The 18126-nt window shown below is 39.9% G+C and overlaps 1 protein-coding gene across 1 annotated transcript; it reads left to right on the top strand.

The window, feature by feature from the left end:
• Positions 1–1591: 1591 nt before the first annotated feature.
• On the top strand, positions 1592–17711 carry LOC149219982 (malate dehydrogenase, chloroplastic-like). Its single transcript, XM_089384590.1, has 2 exons — positions 1592–1830; positions 15978–17711. Exon 2 carries the CDS (start codon positions 15993–15995, stop codon positions 17229–17231), a length of 1239 nt encoding a protein of 412 aa, XP_089240716.1. The 5' UTR covers positions 1592–1830; positions 15978–15992; the 3' UTR covers positions 17232–17711.
• The last annotated feature ends 415 nt before the right edge of the window (positions 17712–18126 follow it).

The following is an 18126-nucleotide window of genomic DNA, read 5'->3' on the forward strand; positions in this document are numbered from 1 at the left end:
CCACAATTATATGACGAAAAACACAAATTATAGAAACATTGAGCCATAAAAAGGGAATGGAAATGGATTCTCTAATCATTTTCCATAAAAAAAAAACATAAATATAATACTAAAAACACACTTTAACTCATTTACATTTTGGTTTTTTTGCTAACATCTAACAATATAATTTTTTTTTGGTGAAATCATGGTTTTTTTTTATTGTTATTTAAAATGAGTTTTTTAATACATAAATGAAATAAACTTCCTAACACTTAAATTATGCAAAGTTCATAGCTTAAATTTTTAATTTCAATAAATATCGCCAAATTTTAAATTATAAGAAAATATATATCCAAATACCAAACAAAAACCTTACATATATAAAGAGAAAAATTTAAATTTTTAATTCTAATAAATATTGCCAATACCAAATATTAAGTATGGGAAAAAAAGAACTTAAATTTTTTAATTCCAATAAATATTGCCAAATTTTAAATTGTAAAAAAATATATCTAGATACCAAACATTTTTTTTTCAAAACTTTTTTTTTTTGAAAGATCAACCCCGAAGGGACCAAATCAACATGAAGGGGAGAATCTTTTAAAACCCGTCGACCAAACTAGCAAGGACTAACCCCAAGGGCGTCCAGGAAAATTGACCCTGTGACCTCCCAATCGATGAGATATTAACAACGAGAACTCGAGTTGAACTAATCCTTGGAACTAATAAAAATCTAAGTTATAATAATATCTGAACCAATTAAATAGATATAGCAAAAATATAAAAAACGATTAAATGAATACATACACTCCACTGCACCATGAAAATTCTCATTTTTATTATAATAGGCTGGTTTTATTTTGATTATATGTGTGGGAAAAGCATGAAAAACCCTACAAGTCGAAGATCTCACTCAGATTATTAATGCTAGTGAACCAAATTAAAAAATAAAATAAATATTAAAAAGTGATGCTTGAGATCTTTGAAAAACATCACCCTTAGATGGGTATGGCCGATTTTTTTATTATTATATTTATATGCTGGTTTTATTTTGATTGTATATATATATGTGGGGAAAAGCATTAAAAACCCTACAATTCTAAGATCTCACTCAGATTATTTAAAGTAATACTATTGAGACTAATTAAAAATTAAAATAAATATTAAAAAGTGATGCTTGACATCTTTGAAAAACATTAGCCGTATGTGGGTATAACCGACCTGATGGCATTAATTCCTACAACTAAATCGAATTAATCCACGTGTTAAAAGAAACCTCATTTTTGACGTCAAAAGACGTTCCCTACCCACCAGTTCCACCAGGTCACGCATGCCATGACACCGAATTAATCCACGTGTTAAAAGAAACCTCATTTTTGAGGTCAAAAGACGTTCCCTACCCACCAGTTCCACCAGGTCACGCATGCCATGACACTCTGGCGCTACGATTTACGTAGACCAAATGGAGCCGTCGATTCTCCAAAACATTGGGAGCCGTCGATCAAATCAGACCGAACATGCTCTGAGAGAATATTCGAGGATCCTTCCCGACAACCGTCGATTCACAAGACAAAGGACGGTCCGGATCGTACAACCTTCAAAGCCCAACTAACACTGCTGTGAGGAGCCGGTGGCAAAGATCTAAGCACGCTGCAATTTCTGTCTTCGTGTTATATATATTGCTGTATGACCTGGGATCAAACCCAGGCACTCGCATCGGCTTGAAGATCGTCGAAAAAACCTTTCCATAGTGTGGGGAATCGCCCACTGTGGAGGAGAATTGTCCATAGTTTACGTCAGTGGTTGGCTGAGCGTTCCACACTACTTGGCTGGTGCTCCGACTTCCTGGTAAGTTTGTCTGCCTGCATCCATCTTGAACTGTCAGATTTAATGGTGCTTAGATCTTGACCTTTTTTTGTCAATTTATTCTCAAGTTCTGCCACGGATGATTTCCACTAGTGGGTATAGATGATACCCCAGCTTTAGATTGCCCATTCGTCCATTCTGTGGTAGAAGCATGATTTATTCCTGAAAAGTTCTCTAAAAACTGCAGAAGCAAGACATACACTTTCTTTGTAGATTCTTAACCTTTTTTCGGCCTTCATTTTGTAACAAAGTACAGAATAAACTTTGATTTGTTGTAGGATGGAAGTAAATGCTTAAAATTTTCCCGGAAAGGCCTGGTTGCATGGGTTGTGGACTCTGGAGTCTATGAATGTTAGTGTAAGGGTTGGACCTTTTACATGTACCATGGATTCCCAGTTTAAATTATAACATATTCAAACTATATTTGAGATTCATGCTTGATTGTTACATATCTATGGTAGATCAAATGTAGATCATTGGATGTAAATTGTGGGTGAGGATTGAAACCTTTCTGGGCAGACAAGGACATAGATGAATAGGAGAAGGTATGGTAGCAATATAGGGCGACCCTACAGAAGGTATTCACAAATCCTCTGTACCGGCATATGCCTGATTGGCTAAATGTTTGGAGTTATTTTCAGTATCAGCAAAGGAAACATTTTTTTTTTCTCTTTACTAATTCACCATGATTTGATCTGTTATTTTCTTTAAACTAAGTCGACCCCTAGTTGTCTTTAGATTACAACATTTAACATTTTCAAATTGCATTACCTTATAATATTCAATCTTGCTTCCAACCTCCTTGTTTGGTGATATCATGTTTATACAGCGTTAGATATGAATATTTTTTGTATCATATAGAAGATATGTTTCTTATATGTGAAACCTGTGAATTGCGTTTGTGTTCTCATGCCGTTCCCATTTCTGGTTTCTGGAAACATAGGTACCCTTTGATTGTGGGAATAAGATGGACTTAGCCAATGTTTTTTTGGCAACAGTCTATCAATGATCTTGCTGGAAAGTTATGGACTATCTGTTTGATAAAATAGGCAAATATGAGGATGACTCTGAATTTTTACTTGGGATCATGAGATCTTCAATCGAGGGTGAGGAGTGTTGACAGGTTCGAGTACAGTGATGAATGGTGACTGTTGATCCATCCAGGATATGGGTTCTATCCCTGTGGAGTACTCCGTGTGCTTGCATGTTGCAAAGCCCACACCTCCTAGGTAGATGTTCCTGTTTGTAGATTCAGAGAGTTAGCTAGGGTAGGAAAATAAGGGTTTCTTATGTTAGGACTGTTGATAATTTGTTGGTGCTTGTTTGTTGGTGAGATTTATCCTTAGATTAGATAATCTGCCTTGTCTGTAGTTTTGTTGTTGTTGATGAGCCTTGTAAGGAAATTTGGAATTCTAGAGTAAAGATCCATATTCAAAAGGATAAAGTTCATTGTTTTTTTAAATGCCAATGGGGTTTGGTTCACTGGTGAAGTCAGTGGAGTGTTTAGCTGTCCACCAGGGTTCCATTATTCTTGTTACCTGCCCAAATTACCAGGCTGATCTTGGAGAATGAGTCAACAAGGTTGAAGACTGACATCTAACTTGGCTTGGACTGGTGTAAACTCTGGAGTTGAGTAGGGAATTAAAATTGGGGTTCCATTCTTCTTGTTGTCTGCCCAAAATTACCAGGCTGGTCTTGGAGAATGAGTCAGCAAGGTTGAAGAGTGACATCTGACTGGCTTGGACTGGCGTAGACTCTAGAGTTGAGTAGGGAATTGAAATTGGTTTCCATTCTTATTGTCATCTGCTCAAAATTACCAGGCTGGTCTTGGAGGATGAGTTAGCAAGGTTGAAGAGTCACATCTGGCGTAAACTCTGCTCAAAATTACCAGGCTGGTCTTGGAGAATGAGTCAGCAAGGTTGAAGAGTGACATCTTGCGTAAACTCTGGAGTTTAGTAGGGAATTAGAATTGGGTTCCATTCTTGTTATCTGCCCAAAATCACCAGGCTGGTCTTGGAGAATGAGTCAGCAAGGCTGAAGGGACCAGCATTGGAGAATGAGTCAACAAGGTTGAATAATGACATCTGACTTGGCTTGGACTGGCGTAAACTCTAGAGTTGAGTAGGGAATTAAAATTGTGAACATTCCAAACTGGAATCCTATTGCAGAAACTGGAAATTATTCTCCTAATTGTTAATTTAATTTAACAACTTATTTACTGTTTGCTACAGCAAACACTGAATAAATCACCCTACAACCTACACAAACAAAACTGCAGAAGAATAAATGCTAGCACACACTCATGAAAGTAACACAGTTATTTTTGGACAAAAGTTCGCGAAAAAACCCAAACTTGGGAAAACCGGTGCAGTCGCCGAGGGTTTTAATATTAAACAACAGTGAAATAATTTGAGTACAACTGGATGCTAAAACTGGAAATCCTATAGAGAAATACTGACAAAAATCTGGAGAGGAATTTAACTCACCCCACATGCAACCTCCTGGCACAACTTGCCTTTAGAATTTCGGCCCTCTGAGCCTCTGCGCTACTCTGCGTAGTTGGCTGGACGTCTAGCTTCGGACTGGACTCTAATGAAGTCATTATGCTTTCTGCTGACCAAAAAGACGCTTCTTCGATACTATGGGACTCCTTCCCGGCCTCTGGAACTGAAAACATCAATCTCTCCTAGCAAATCGACTTTGCCTCTAAAGGCTACTGCGTTGCCCCAACGTTAGCCTCTTTGTGCCTTTCTTGCCTCTCTGCAAATGCACTCACCGGATCTGGAAAACTTCATCCGACTTCACTGTCGTTGCCCTTCTCTCACTGCTTCGATCTCCCTAGCTCTCTCTCTGGCCACTGATTGTTGCTACTCAGGAAATCGATTTGCCCATGAAATCGAACTGCTCAAGTGTCTTCTCTAAGTGCCCATCGAATTCTTCTTATAATCCTCTGTTGGGACTTCAACGACCAAGATTAAATCTTAATCGATGGCTAGGATCATCTTGAAGTCGATCCATGTGAGTTTCTAGATTATTCACTCCTTCATTTAATTAATTCTGATTAATTAACCATATTCCCTAAGTTTAGACTTGGGAAATATTTAAAAATTGGTTAATAATCTAATTAAGTAATTTCTAGGTGGAATTTCCAGAAACGATTTTTGGGTTTCGAAGATCTCATGTATTCTAGCCTCTCCACCAAATTTCAAGGCTAGAACACATTTGATGCTACAAAAACCAACACTCCCTCTTAGCGAGGGATGTGTTCTAGTGCTACTGCACACCTTGTCTTTGCATCATCTCCTGTCACACTGCTGATGTTTGGCCAAACTAGCCACCAACCACTGCACAACTTTGATATATGTTGCATTTGTGTTGCTGCTAACCCTGCTGAACTATTGCCAACCTAAGTCACTTGACACGTGGATTCAGGATTTGAGTGTTAGATATGGACACGTTGACCCCCCGGAACAGGATACGTTCGGATACGTTATATATATATATATATATATATATTAAAAATTAGATATTTCTTACACAAATTCTCATTCATGATACAAATTCATTGATTTCAAACATAGATCTTCATCTAGATGTAAGTTTTACTGTTTACAAAGTAAGTTAGTAACATTATGCATAATGATAGTACATGCAAAATTCAAATACAATTGTATTTTGTGACATGCCACATAAATGATAAATCATAAATTCTGAATTCATAATTCATATTCAATTCATCAATGATCCAATAGGAGAAAGACAAGATAGTAAGATAAAGATACTGACAGTTGTAGTTTTCTCATTAAGTCATCAAAATCAAAATGTGTTACATAGGTAGTGCAATGCCAATGACAAATAGAAATAGAAAATACAAAACAACTACAAGTATACAAGCCTCAAGGCAGTAGGTAGCTCATGACTTATGAGTCATCAATCCTCATAGTCATCATCAAAATCAGCATCACTGTCCTCATCATCATGGTCACCACTGCTCTTCTCTGCTACATCCTCCTCCCTGTATCCAAAGTCATCTCTGCATCTGCTGGTGTGGAGGATGACCCCTCTACAGTATCACCATCATCAAATCTGAGAGGCTCTAACATTGGATCATTGAGATCCATGTTGGCCAATGCCAGCTCAACACTGCTGTCCAAACCCATATCATGAGGAAAGACAATCCACATCTTTGTCTTTCCCTTCAACCACTCTCCCCTCTGCCTGTAAATAAGACGAAGGTTGGTGTGCACATACACCATTGTCTCTGCCCTGAACTGCTCAAGCCTGCTCTTCTTAACACTATACAAATTCCCATACGTGCTCCAATTCCTCTCGCAATGAGAGGATGAAGTCACCTGAGAGAGGAGCCTCATGGCTAACTGCTGTAGAGGAGGGCTTGTTGCCCCATGATTTGCCCACCAAGAATAGGGCTTCTTAGCCCCTTGTCTCTAATCAGATCATATCCTGCAAATCAACTAGTGCTAGTAGGAAACTTTGCAAAGGCATCCTCCACCTCGTCAAGCAATGTTCTATCCTGAAAAACCCGCCTGAATGCATCTTTCCTCCCCTGTGAGATTTCCCCATCCACATGAGGAGGGAATTTGCGGGAAGGTCCATCATTCAACCACTCATGGCTGTAGTATTTTGGGCTCAATGAGTGAGCCAAACAATGTAAAGGTGTGTAATTCTTGTCCCATTTGCCGACAAGAATATCTTGTATAGTGGTGAAGAAGGCCTTTGGTGATGTCTCATACTCGGGGTACTCACTTTGCAAAATAATGCTCCTCATAGACTTAAAGAGATGATATCTACACTTGGAGAAGACACTTGAGCAGTTCGATTTGGTTGGTTTGTATCTACAAATTGAAGCAAAGAAATGATAGGGTCCATGATCTGAATAAGTAGATCTACCCTCTCCCACCAAGCATCATCTAGCACTGTGTCCTTCACTCTTTTAGAGGCTACTTGATCTGTCTTTCTCCAAAAAGACCAAAACTTTGAAATAACTATGTCCCCAAGAGCAGTCTTAACCTCCCTCAACCTCTTCAACATGATGAATGAAGAGGCAAACCATGTATCCGCAATCTTCAACAATGATAGATAGTTGTACTCCTTGTAGATAGTGAGGGCATTTGTATGATTTTGTACAAAGTTACGGATATGCCGTGCATCCTCAATAATGTTACCAATCCAAAGCGCATAAAAAGCAATAGATTTCAGTGATAAGTTCAATGAATGGACAATGCAAGGTGTCCAAAACACTTGTGGATATTTAGCTTCCACAATCATGCCAACAACCTTGCAAACAGGGGCATTATTTGTAATGATTTGCACACAAGAATCAACACCTACATCTTCAATAACTTTAATAAACAACTCACACATATATTGTGAATCCTTGTATTCTCCAAGTGTATCCACTGCTTTCAAGAAAATTGGACCATTCAAGGAAGACACCATGAAGTTGATGAGTGGGTGTTGTGTTAGATCCGTCCATCCATTAGAAACAATGCTAACCCTAGATGTTGGCCATGATGCTTTAATAGGCTCAAGCATTTTTTGCACCTATTTTTTTGCCTTCATCAACAATGTGGTTCTAAGCTTCTCTGAACCAGGAGGCACATACCTTGATGGAGCCCCTTGAGTTAGAGCTCGACACGTCTCAATAAATAGAGGCAAGCTTGCAACATTAAAGGATGTGAAGTTTTGATAGAAAAAAGGGCAATGGTGAGATCAAGCTCTTCTTGTTTCTCCTTTTGAAAAATCCTTTCCATTGGACCAAGTGAAATTGCCTTTCTTTTTGCTGCTTGTCCCCCACTAGAACTCTCAAATGGGAATTTGTTGCTGCCTTTCCTCAAAAATGGAAGGAGGTCATCATTTTTTTTTTTTTGATATTTTGCAGCCACATTTGCCATACCAACATTGGACTCTCTTTCCATTTCTTTCCTCTTTGGTAAAGGCACTTTTGTACAAGTTCCAACTCCACAACTTGGTAAAGCCAACAAATGGCCTTTCACACGGAAATATGTGCTTGTGAAAGTATTGTGGCAAAAGTTGCATCTCCAATTCACATTGCCTCCTCCCTTCACCTTGTTGCACGACCCTTGTTCTCTTGTGACATATTTCCACAAGGGATATTTCTCAATGTTACATTGAGGAGGATGTCTTCCCTCAACATTACTTGCAATAGAGGGAATACTTGCAGCAGACTCTGATGAAATTGGGGGAGGAGTGGCATCTCCGATGGGGACATTCTTCCCCTTCCTTTGCCCATTCTCCACTGCCCTTGATTGAGCCATGAATACTGTAAAAAAATAAACCAAAAATGCACAAATTTGTAAAAGAAATGCATATGCAAACTGCTTGTTAAAATTGGCAACTAGGGCCAAACTCCATATGGGTCATCTTATTTATGGCAGCTGATATTTTTCTTGGATCCCTCTCATCGAGAGGTGTAGGATTGATCTAAAGATCATCCGATTCCAATAAGTATTCATGGAGATACGAATTTATAACCCCCACCATGTGCTCAACGTTTTAGTATAAAAGGAGGTGACTTGATAGTCATTTGAACACTCACTTCACTCTTGATTTCTCTCCACTTGTTTTTGGGTTTTAGTAGAAGAGAAGTCTAAGAGGAGGAAGCCCTAGATGCAGGAGGAAAGGAGACTAAACAAGGAGCCCTAGCCACAGTCACGAGGAGGTCCAGTACTGCCCTAGCCGCAGTCCTAAAGAGGGTGGTTTAGCCGCAGTCCAAGAGAGGAGATCTCTGCTCCTATACGCTGCCCAAACTTGCCCTAATACGCTGCCTAAAGGGATACCCTAACCGTAGTAAAGAGGCTCCCACACACGCTGTCTAAAGGATGCTAAGCCGCAGTCCAAGAAGGGAGTACTAAGGTCTATACACATTGCCCTAATGCACAGCCCTATCCTGCCCTAGCCACAGGTCCTTCATGCCTTAGCCGCAGGTCTTCTCTATCCTTCAAGAAGGCTCCTCAACGCAGCAAGAAGGTATCCATACAAGTCGCAAATGAAGCCCTAGCTGCAGTCTTCTACACCACCTATCGGCTGTAAGAAAGAGACATTGTTAACAGTTCTAAGAATGTGTTTTAGGTGCACATCTTGGCCGCAGTCCTGAAGACCAGCCACGTTGAAAGGAGAGGTTTCTTCAGAGGTTTTATGAAGAGTTTCTATTTGTTGTCACAAGAGGTTCTTATCAGCAGTTTAGAAGGGCTATACTATGTTGCCTAAAGGAACTGCTACAACAATGTGAAACCTCCCTACCTTGATGAGAAGTAGCTCCTATAGCACACAGATCAACAGTGTACATGTTGATGATAGCCTTGTGTGTATCCTAGGACTATGGGATCATAGTCTATCTAGTTGCTGGGCTAGGCCATAGGCCATAGCCAGCAGCTAAGGCAGTGTGGCAGTATGACTAAAGCAATGTGACAACATGACAAGGAGTGTGGCAGCATGACAGAAGTAATGTCCCTCCTTACGCAGGAGGTGGACAACATTCTAGGAGATGCAGCATAACGGTTGGATACTACATGGTTGATGCAACATGTTTAGAGACAGCCCATGGATGCAGCTACATATCTAGATGTAGCAGTTGGATGCAGCATGGTGTGAGAAGCAGTAGGATGATGAGGTATTGCAGCATGCATTTGGGTGCAGCATAGTGCAATGAAGAGCTCAGCATAGTGCAACATGAGGAGATGCAGTACAGTGATGGGTATAGTCATGATTAGTGAAGCATGATGAGATGCAACATAGTGATGATGGGTGCAACATGGTGCAGCACAATGAGGTGCAACATGATGATGAGGTACAACACAATGATAGGTGTAGCATGGTGATGGAGTCACCTTGGAGAATTAGTTGAAGTAGCATATCTTCAACTGAGTTCAGCTACCTCATGTATCATCTTCTTAGAGATGATCTATGCTCCTATTTAGATAAGTCATAATGTTGACTTTTGTCGTATATGTACTATCTCTCTCTCTCTCTGTTGAACTATTGAAGAACATATAAGAAGAATTGATCAAGGGTTTGCCCACATTGGGGTTTGTCCCTGGCTAGAACCACATCTTGTGTCCTCTTGTCTTGGCTTGTCTTTTGCGATTTATGTTTATGTTCTATCTACAATTTACTATTATGTTGATGTGATTGCTAATCTGGAAAAGATATTGAGCTAATTGTGAAAATTTAAATAAATTGCTCTAAGCATAGAACATACCTAAAATTAACATTGTTGTAATAAAAATGCAAAAAAAATAGAGGAAATGCAATTACCTGTTGCTTGAATCTCCTTGAAAACGCTCCCACACCCTTTGCTCCTTGCTCCAACACATTCACAGCAAACCCACAACTCACCCACAACAAAATAGAAAAGAGAGTGAAATAAAACTGAAGCAAAATTGCCTTTTTAAGGTCGTGTGGGTGAGTTTTTCCGGGTTCGTGTCCGGAAATCGTGACACGTCGTGTCCGATTGGGACACGATCTGGATTCGATCGTGTCCCAATCGGACACGACGTGTCACGATTTTTGGACACGATTTGGCACGAATCGTGTCGGATTCGACGGATTCGCGACATGTCGACCATTTTGAACGAATCTAGTTTCATTGCTGCCAACACTGCATCTGCACTACAACTCCTTGTCATCTATTACTGTTGCAACTGCAACTGAGAAGCATCCTAAATACTGAATCAACTGTGATCAGTATGATGCATTTGTCTCTCGAGTCTCTGACTACTACTAGCATCTGCATTGTCACTAAGGAATCTGCATTGTTGCGACCTTGCTGAAGTGTTGCCAACATTGCAACTCCCTCTCATCTGTTGTTGTTGCAATTGCAACTGAGAAGCATCCTAAATATTGAATCAACTGTGATCAATATGATGCATTTGTCTCTAAAGTCTCTAACCACTACTAACATTTGCACTGTCACTGAGGAATCTGCGTTGTTGCGACCCTGCTGAACTACTACCAACACTGCCTCTGCACTGCAACTCCCTCTCATCTATTGCTGTTGCAACTGAGAAACATCTTATGAATCGAATGTGATCAGTATGATGCATTTGCCTCCCGAGTCTCTGACTACTACTAGCATCTGCACTATCACTGAGGAATCTGCGCTGTTGCTGACTCTTTCACTGTGCCAATTGCACTGCTACCAACTCTGCATTGTGCTCCCCAACATCTGACTGCTACTAGTCTCTGCACCAGTCACTCTAGCATTTGACTACATTTATTGTCACTGATCCATCCCGCTACTAAAAGACCATGGGCCCCTGTAGCAAAGCACTGATCCATGAGGTGGACTCCTCAAGGATCCTGCCCATCTATAGCACTCTGGGGCTACAAAACCAAGTCACTCCACCTCACTCCTAGAGGTATGTCAGCAAACATAGCGAAGTCTTCCTCCAACCTGGAGGATAACCTATCAATCTCTGTTGATGCAGCCTGTTGGTCCTGTTTCTCCTCCTTGTCCTTCTTCCTGGGAGGACTTGAAGTACTTGACCTTCGACAGGTCCTTCCTCCTCAGCTCCCCCTATCCCTAACTGGGACCCTTCGATGCTAGGGCCACATTCTCCTCCTCCTTCACCTTCTTCAATCCGTTGCTACTGCCACTGATGGAGCTCTTTAGAAGAACTCGCCTCAATTCCTTTTGTTGCAAATTGGCCCACATCTTGTCCCACCTTGGCAAGGTATCTCTTTGCTTAAGATACTTTGGACAAATACTTGCCACTCCTCTGAGACACTATTGAGTGCCAATCACACTAGCTTTGTGGGTTGAGGCACTGCCCCAATAGTTGACAACTGGTCCCGGACCTCTTTAATCTTGGTGAGGAAGGGGTCTATGCCTTCCCCTTTCTGCATCCTGATGAGCCTCATCTTCTCCTCTAAGTACATCTTCTGCTGCTCAGAAGTACCTTGGTATAGCATGGAATGTGTATCCCACCTTTTTGGCAGTGTCTTTGCCAACTATGTGAGAAACAACATGATCCCGGACACCATCTAGGATCAATCTCTCCGCTTGCACCATCTCCTTTCTATACTCCTTTAGCTGATTTGCATCCTAGGGTACTGCTACCACTACATCAATATACATCTTCAGGCCAAACTCATCTAGAAGGAAAGACATCCTTGCCTTCCAGATGACATAGTTGAAAGCCCCATCACACTGGCCCTAATCACGAAGCCCAGCAGTGGCCATCTCAACAAATGTCGAAAATCTCCTCTTTTCCTTCTGCTTAATTGCTGCTCAGTTATTCGCACTCCCTTCTGGAGTGAGAAAATCTACAACGATTGTTGATTTGCAAGGAAAAAAATTGAACTTCTTAAGACTAGAAGTTCCCTGAGGAAATTTTTCCCTCAGTGTGTGCTCTTCTTTTTTCCACTCGACGCTGGCTATGCTCTAACAAACTGTTGCAAAATCACTACGTCAAACAAGAGATTTGCTCCACGAAAATACCACGCTGCTCCCTCTGCCTTTGGAATCACTTGATCAGGAGAGATCGAATTGTTCTGCCCCTCACCTAGAAAAATCGAATCTCCTCAAGTAACTTGGCCTCTTGGCAAAGTGACTGCGTTGCCCCTAGGAATTTTGATCTGCTGCTCACACTGAACAACGAAATTCCTTCTCTCTTTGCCTCTGAGCTCTCCAATTGATCAATTGCGCTCTAATACCATGTGAAAATTCCAAACTAGAATCCTATTGCAGCAACTGAAAATTAATCTCCTAATTGTTAACTTAATTTAACAATTTATTTACTGTTTGCTATAGCAAATACTGAATAAATCACATTGCAACCTACACAAATAAAACTGCGGAATAATAAATGCTGGAAGAAATGCTAGCGCACACATAAAAATAACACAATTATTTTTGGACAAAAGTCCTTGGAAAAACCCAACTTGGGAAAATCGGTGCAGTAGCTGAGGGTTTTAATATTAAGCAACAGCGAAATAATCCGAATACAACTGGATGTTGAAACTGACAATCCTACAAAGAAATACTAGCAAAGATTTGGAGAGGAATTTTCCTCATCCCACAGGTAACCTCCCGGCACAACTTGTCTTCAAAATTTTGACCCTCTGAGCCTCTGCGCTACTCTACGTAGCTAGCTTGACGTCTAGCCTCAGACTGGACTTTGATGAAGTCGTTGTGCCTTCTGTTGACCAGAAAGATGCTTCTCTGGCACTTTGGGACTCCTTCCCGACCTCTAGAACTGAAAACGTCAATCTCTCCTTGCAAATCGACTTTGCCTCTAGAGGCTATTGCGTTGCCCCAGCGCCAGCCTCTTTGTGGCTCTCTTGCTTCTCTGCAAATGCACTCACTGGATCTGGAAACCTTCCTCCGGCTTCACTGTCTTTGCCTCTCTCTCACTGCTTCGATCTCACTAGCTCTCTCTCCGGCAATTGACTTCTGCTACTCAGGAAATTGATCTGCTCATGAAATTGAACTGCTCAAGTGTCTTATCCAAGTGCCCATCGACTTCTTCTTATAATCCTCTGTTGGGACTCCAACGGTCAAGATTAAATCTTAATCAATGGCTAGGATCATCTTGAAGTCGATCCGTGTGAGTTTCTAGATTAATTAATTCTGATTAATTAACCATATTCCCTATGTTGAGACTTAGGAAATAATTAAAAACTGGTTAATAATCTAATTAAGTCATTTCTAGGCGTTATTTTCAGAAAAGATTTCTGGTTTTTGGAGATCTCATGTAATCTAGCCTCTCCACCAAATTTCAAGGCTAGAACACATTCGATGCTACAAAACCCAACAAAAATTGGGTTCTAATCTTCTTGTTATCTGCCCAAAATTACTAGGCTGGTCTTCAAGAATGAGTCAGCAAGGTTGAAGAGTGACATCTGACTTGGCTTGGACTGGTGTAATCTCTGGAGTTGACTAGGGAATTAAAATTGTTAAAACACTCAGAAAAAGAATTTCAAAGTTTACAATGCCCATATAATGCAGGTTTTCAATAATAACTCGTTTCAAAGTGCGTATAATGATATATGATACACATACTCAAAATACTGTGGATTCTAGATAGTTGATAGGTCTTCGGGTTGTCAGCTGTGAAATTGGATCAGAAAACAAGCAAATGAGTGCTGTCCAGTCTTTTATAGATAGATGACTAAGTCTGATTTGTGACTCAATCTCATTTGCATTTGACTTTTGAGTTTGAGCCATACTCACCATCCAAGTGGGGAATTAAAAAAATGTGAAAACACACTAAAATTCAGAGAAAAACTATTTTATATTAATATCAAAGTCTACAAAGTTCATGTAATGCAAGTTTTCAAGAATAACTCATTCCAGAGTACGTAGATGATACTTGTTTCTATTCATTTATTCAAGAATAACTTGTTCCAAGTACATAGCTGATACTCATTTTTATTTATTCATTGTTATTATTATTAAAATTTTGTAATGCATTGTTTGGGGAAATCCATTAGGCACTTCCCCTCTTTCTGAGGATGGTACCTAGGATAAACCAGATACTTTAGGGCTCAAGGCCAGGTCAACATTTCAACAACAATTGGTTCACAAAGAGCAAACATGACACAAAGTGGAATTCGAACTCAGGTGGGGGAGTAACCAGATACTTTAGGGCTCAAGGCCAGGTCAACATTTCAACAACAATTGGTTCACAAAGAGCAAACATGACACAAAGTGGAATTCGAACCCAGGTGGGGGAGTAACAACTTTTCCTCTTTGCCACTTGAGCAATACCAAATAGACACCCTATTGATGCATAGATAATATTCACACTCAAAACACCATGGATTCTAGACAGGTTATGTCTGCTAGTTGACAGCTGTGAAATTAGGTCAAAAAACAAGCAAAATGAATGCTGTTTTTTTTCCAGTCTTTGATAGACAGATGCCAAGTGCGACTAGTGACTCAATCTGACTTGTGTTTCACTTTGAGTCTAAGCCATACTTGTGAGTTAAAATTGTATCACTTCGGGTACAGTCAGAGTCAAAGGGATTGTATTGGATTCAAGTCTTGCGTAATTTTGGTGGATTAGATACGTGTTCCTCAGACATAGCAATTTGTGACATGTTTCTTGGAGCACTTCCAAAAGAAGATTTTAAAACTTTATTTGGTGCCTCTTTTCCTCTGCTTTTTAATAGAACCCTTATGCTATTTATAGTGAAAGATGTATCTTCTTTTGGGTTTTGTTTGCAGGCAAGTTTGCCAATTAGTTATTACCTCCTTGAGTCTTGTATCGCTCTTTCATCTACTGTGTAGTTTGTGAGTTTGTATCACTCTCAGGAGTTGAATAATTTTTTTTTTTAAATGAGAAGATTTGAAATTTCAGAAAAGGATATTTTCACGAGTATCAAAATTTACAATCTTCTTATTGCCATGGATTCTGGTCAGGGGATAGGTCTGCTGGTTGTCAGCTGTGAAATTGGGGTCAGAAAAATTGAAAACAAGCAAAATCAATGTTTTTTCTTTTTCTTTTTGTGTTTTATAGACAGATGATTGAGTGTGACTTGCGAGAAAATTTTGAGACTCGGTGGAGCTGACTCAATTGATGTCAACTTGGGTTTAGAAGAGTCTGGTAACACTGGGTCTGCAAGTATTTTTTGTTACTATGTGGTTGGTAAATATATATCAACCAGGGAGGATAAATGTAGCCATTGGAAATATGGATTGAGTCGATTGATCTCTCTCCATGCCTTTAAACATGTTAGTTATAAACTTTTAAGAAGGTAACAGTTTTTATTTTTAATCAATGCAGAATCTGTGTAATAGAAAGATTTTTGGATTGATTTGCAGCTTTGTTTGGTGAGACATTTCTGTGAATTGTCTGGTCCTATCTTTCTCATACTTGAGTTTGATTCTTGGTATGGTTTAATTCATGGTTAGTTAGTTCTCACAAAATCTTTCATTTTTTCAATGTTCAGGATTAACATCCTTCAACTGCTATTGAGCTATGTTTTTTTGCTGTGTTATTAATGAATATGAAATTTTTGAAAGTTTTCTTACAGAGTCGAAGTAACCAGTTTCTTTCTTAGGTTAAAGTCCTTTGTAATTTCTAAGCTGGAAATGGATTTCTATACGATTGTCATTTGCTAAGTAATTTCTCTCTTATTTTAAGGTATTGAAGAGCACAATGGCATCTGCAACACTGTTCATGAATTCAGTTTCTGTCTCTGGGGTTCTAGCACCCATTTGTGAAACTCGTCCATCTGTTGCTGGACTCCAGGGCCAGGCTTCTGCAGTTAGCTTTCCTATGAAGAAGGTTTTCAAGACTTTCAGTGGCCTGAAAGCTGGTGTAGCCTGTGAATCTGAGTCATCCTTCTTTAGTCATGAGACAAATGCGGTTCTTTGGTCACCTGCTAGGAGGCCAAGTTCAGCAGAAAATCGACAGACTGTTCAAAAAGCTGGTCAGATTCGGGCATCAACATTTAAGGTTGCTATTCTTGGAGCTGCAGGAGGGATTGGACAACCTCTTTCACTGTTGATTAAAATGTCTCCTTTGATTTCTGGTTTGCATCTTTATGATATTGCAAATGTGAAAGGAGTTGCTGCAGATCTCAGCCACTGTAACACTCCAGCACAGGTTCTAGATTTTACCGGGCCAGCTGAATTGGCAAATTCTTTGAAGGGTGTGGATGTCGTGGTCATCCCGGCAGGAGTTCCAAGAAAGCCAGGCATGACTCGAGATGACCTTTTCAACATCAATGCTGGTATAGTGAGGACCTTGGTAGAAGCTGTTGCAGATAACTGTCCCAATGCTTTCATTCAAATCATCAGTAACCCTGTAAATTCAACTGTACCCATTGCCGCTGAGGTGCTCAAGCAGAAAGGTGTATATGATCCTAAAAAGCTCTTTGGTGTCACCACCTTGGATGTTGTTAGAGCAAACACTTTTGTTGCTCAGAAAAAGAATCTAAGACTTATCGATGTTGATGTGCCAGTTGTTGGAGGTCATGCTGGGATCACCATTCTTCCATTACTGTCCAAAACAAAGCCTTCTGTAACATTCACCCAGGAGGAGATCGAAGGGCTAACGGTTAGAATTCAGAACGCGGGAACTGAAGTTGTGGAAGCAAAAGCAGGTGCTGGATCTGCAACACTGTCCATGGCTTATGCTGCTGCGAGATTTGTTGAATCTTCTCTCCGTGCACTTGATGGTGATCCAGATGTGTACGAGTGTTCCTATATTCAGTCTGAACTGACAGAATTACCTTTCTTTGCATCTAGGATTAAACTTGGGAAGCAAGGTGTTGAAGCAGTGATTGCCTCAGACCTTGAGGGGCTCACTGAGTATGAACAGAAATCCCTAGAAGCTCTGAAGCCAGAGTTGAAGGCAAGCATTGAAAAGGGCATTGCTTTTGCAAACAAGTAAGCACCAGTTGGTAGTGCCGTTTGAAGGCATTCCATTTAACTTGAATTGTAGGACAAATAAGATGAGCAGCATGCACTACAGCTTTAGGGTGCTGTCGTTTTTGCAGTTTAGGCATATATTTTTGCATTTTGATACTAAAGACAATTCCAATCTCTTTTGAGGAAAGACAGAGTACTGACGGTTATCTACTTTTCCATGTCCTTAGCTTTTCCAGAGGAATTCTCAATAAGGTCTTTATTGATCTAATGTTTATTTCACCAGAAACTGCTAATACAAGTTCCCAATACCACATGTTTTTAGGTTGTTGCAAATAGGCATAGATTTTGCATATTGATACCAAAGACAATTTCCAGTCCTTTTGAGGAAAGACAGAATGTTGACTTTCTTATGCGGGCTTGGTGATTCACTATTATTTACTTTCTCATGTCCTGAGCTTTTACAGAGAAATTCTCAATAAGGTCTTTATTGATTTAATGTTTATTTTGCTAGAAACTGCGAATAGAAGTCCCCCGTACCACATGTTTTTTGGTTGTTGCAAAATCGGCAGTGTTTTTGTTTGGTTTCTTCTATTTTTATTGAACATATGCTAAAGATGGCAGGGGAGTTTGTCTTCACTATGGAGGCAAATTCAAAATTATTTTGTATATATACAGGGTTAATTAATATTTATAGCTTGTGAAACATTTTGATGATAATATAATGATAATGGTAGAGGCTACATGAACAGCCATCTAGCTGAGCTTGATCTAGCTACTCGTCTTTTTTTTCTCTCCCAGAAAGAAGGCAACATCGACTCTGTCAAATTATATTTTACTTAAAAGGGAACTTCTGGATTTGCATTCTAAAAACAGAGGCTTATGTGCGACTGCAGGGGAGTTGCAGGAAACATTGTCCA

The sequence above is a fragment of the Pinus tabuliformis genome, chromosome Q (genome assembly GCF_031772625.1).
Source record: "Pinus tabuliformis cultivar Carrire ecotype Pingquan chromosome Q, CPIR1, whole genome shotgun sequence".
NCBI lineage: Eukaryota > Viridiplantae > Streptophyta > Pinopsida > Pinales > Pinaceae > Pinus > Pinus tabuliformis.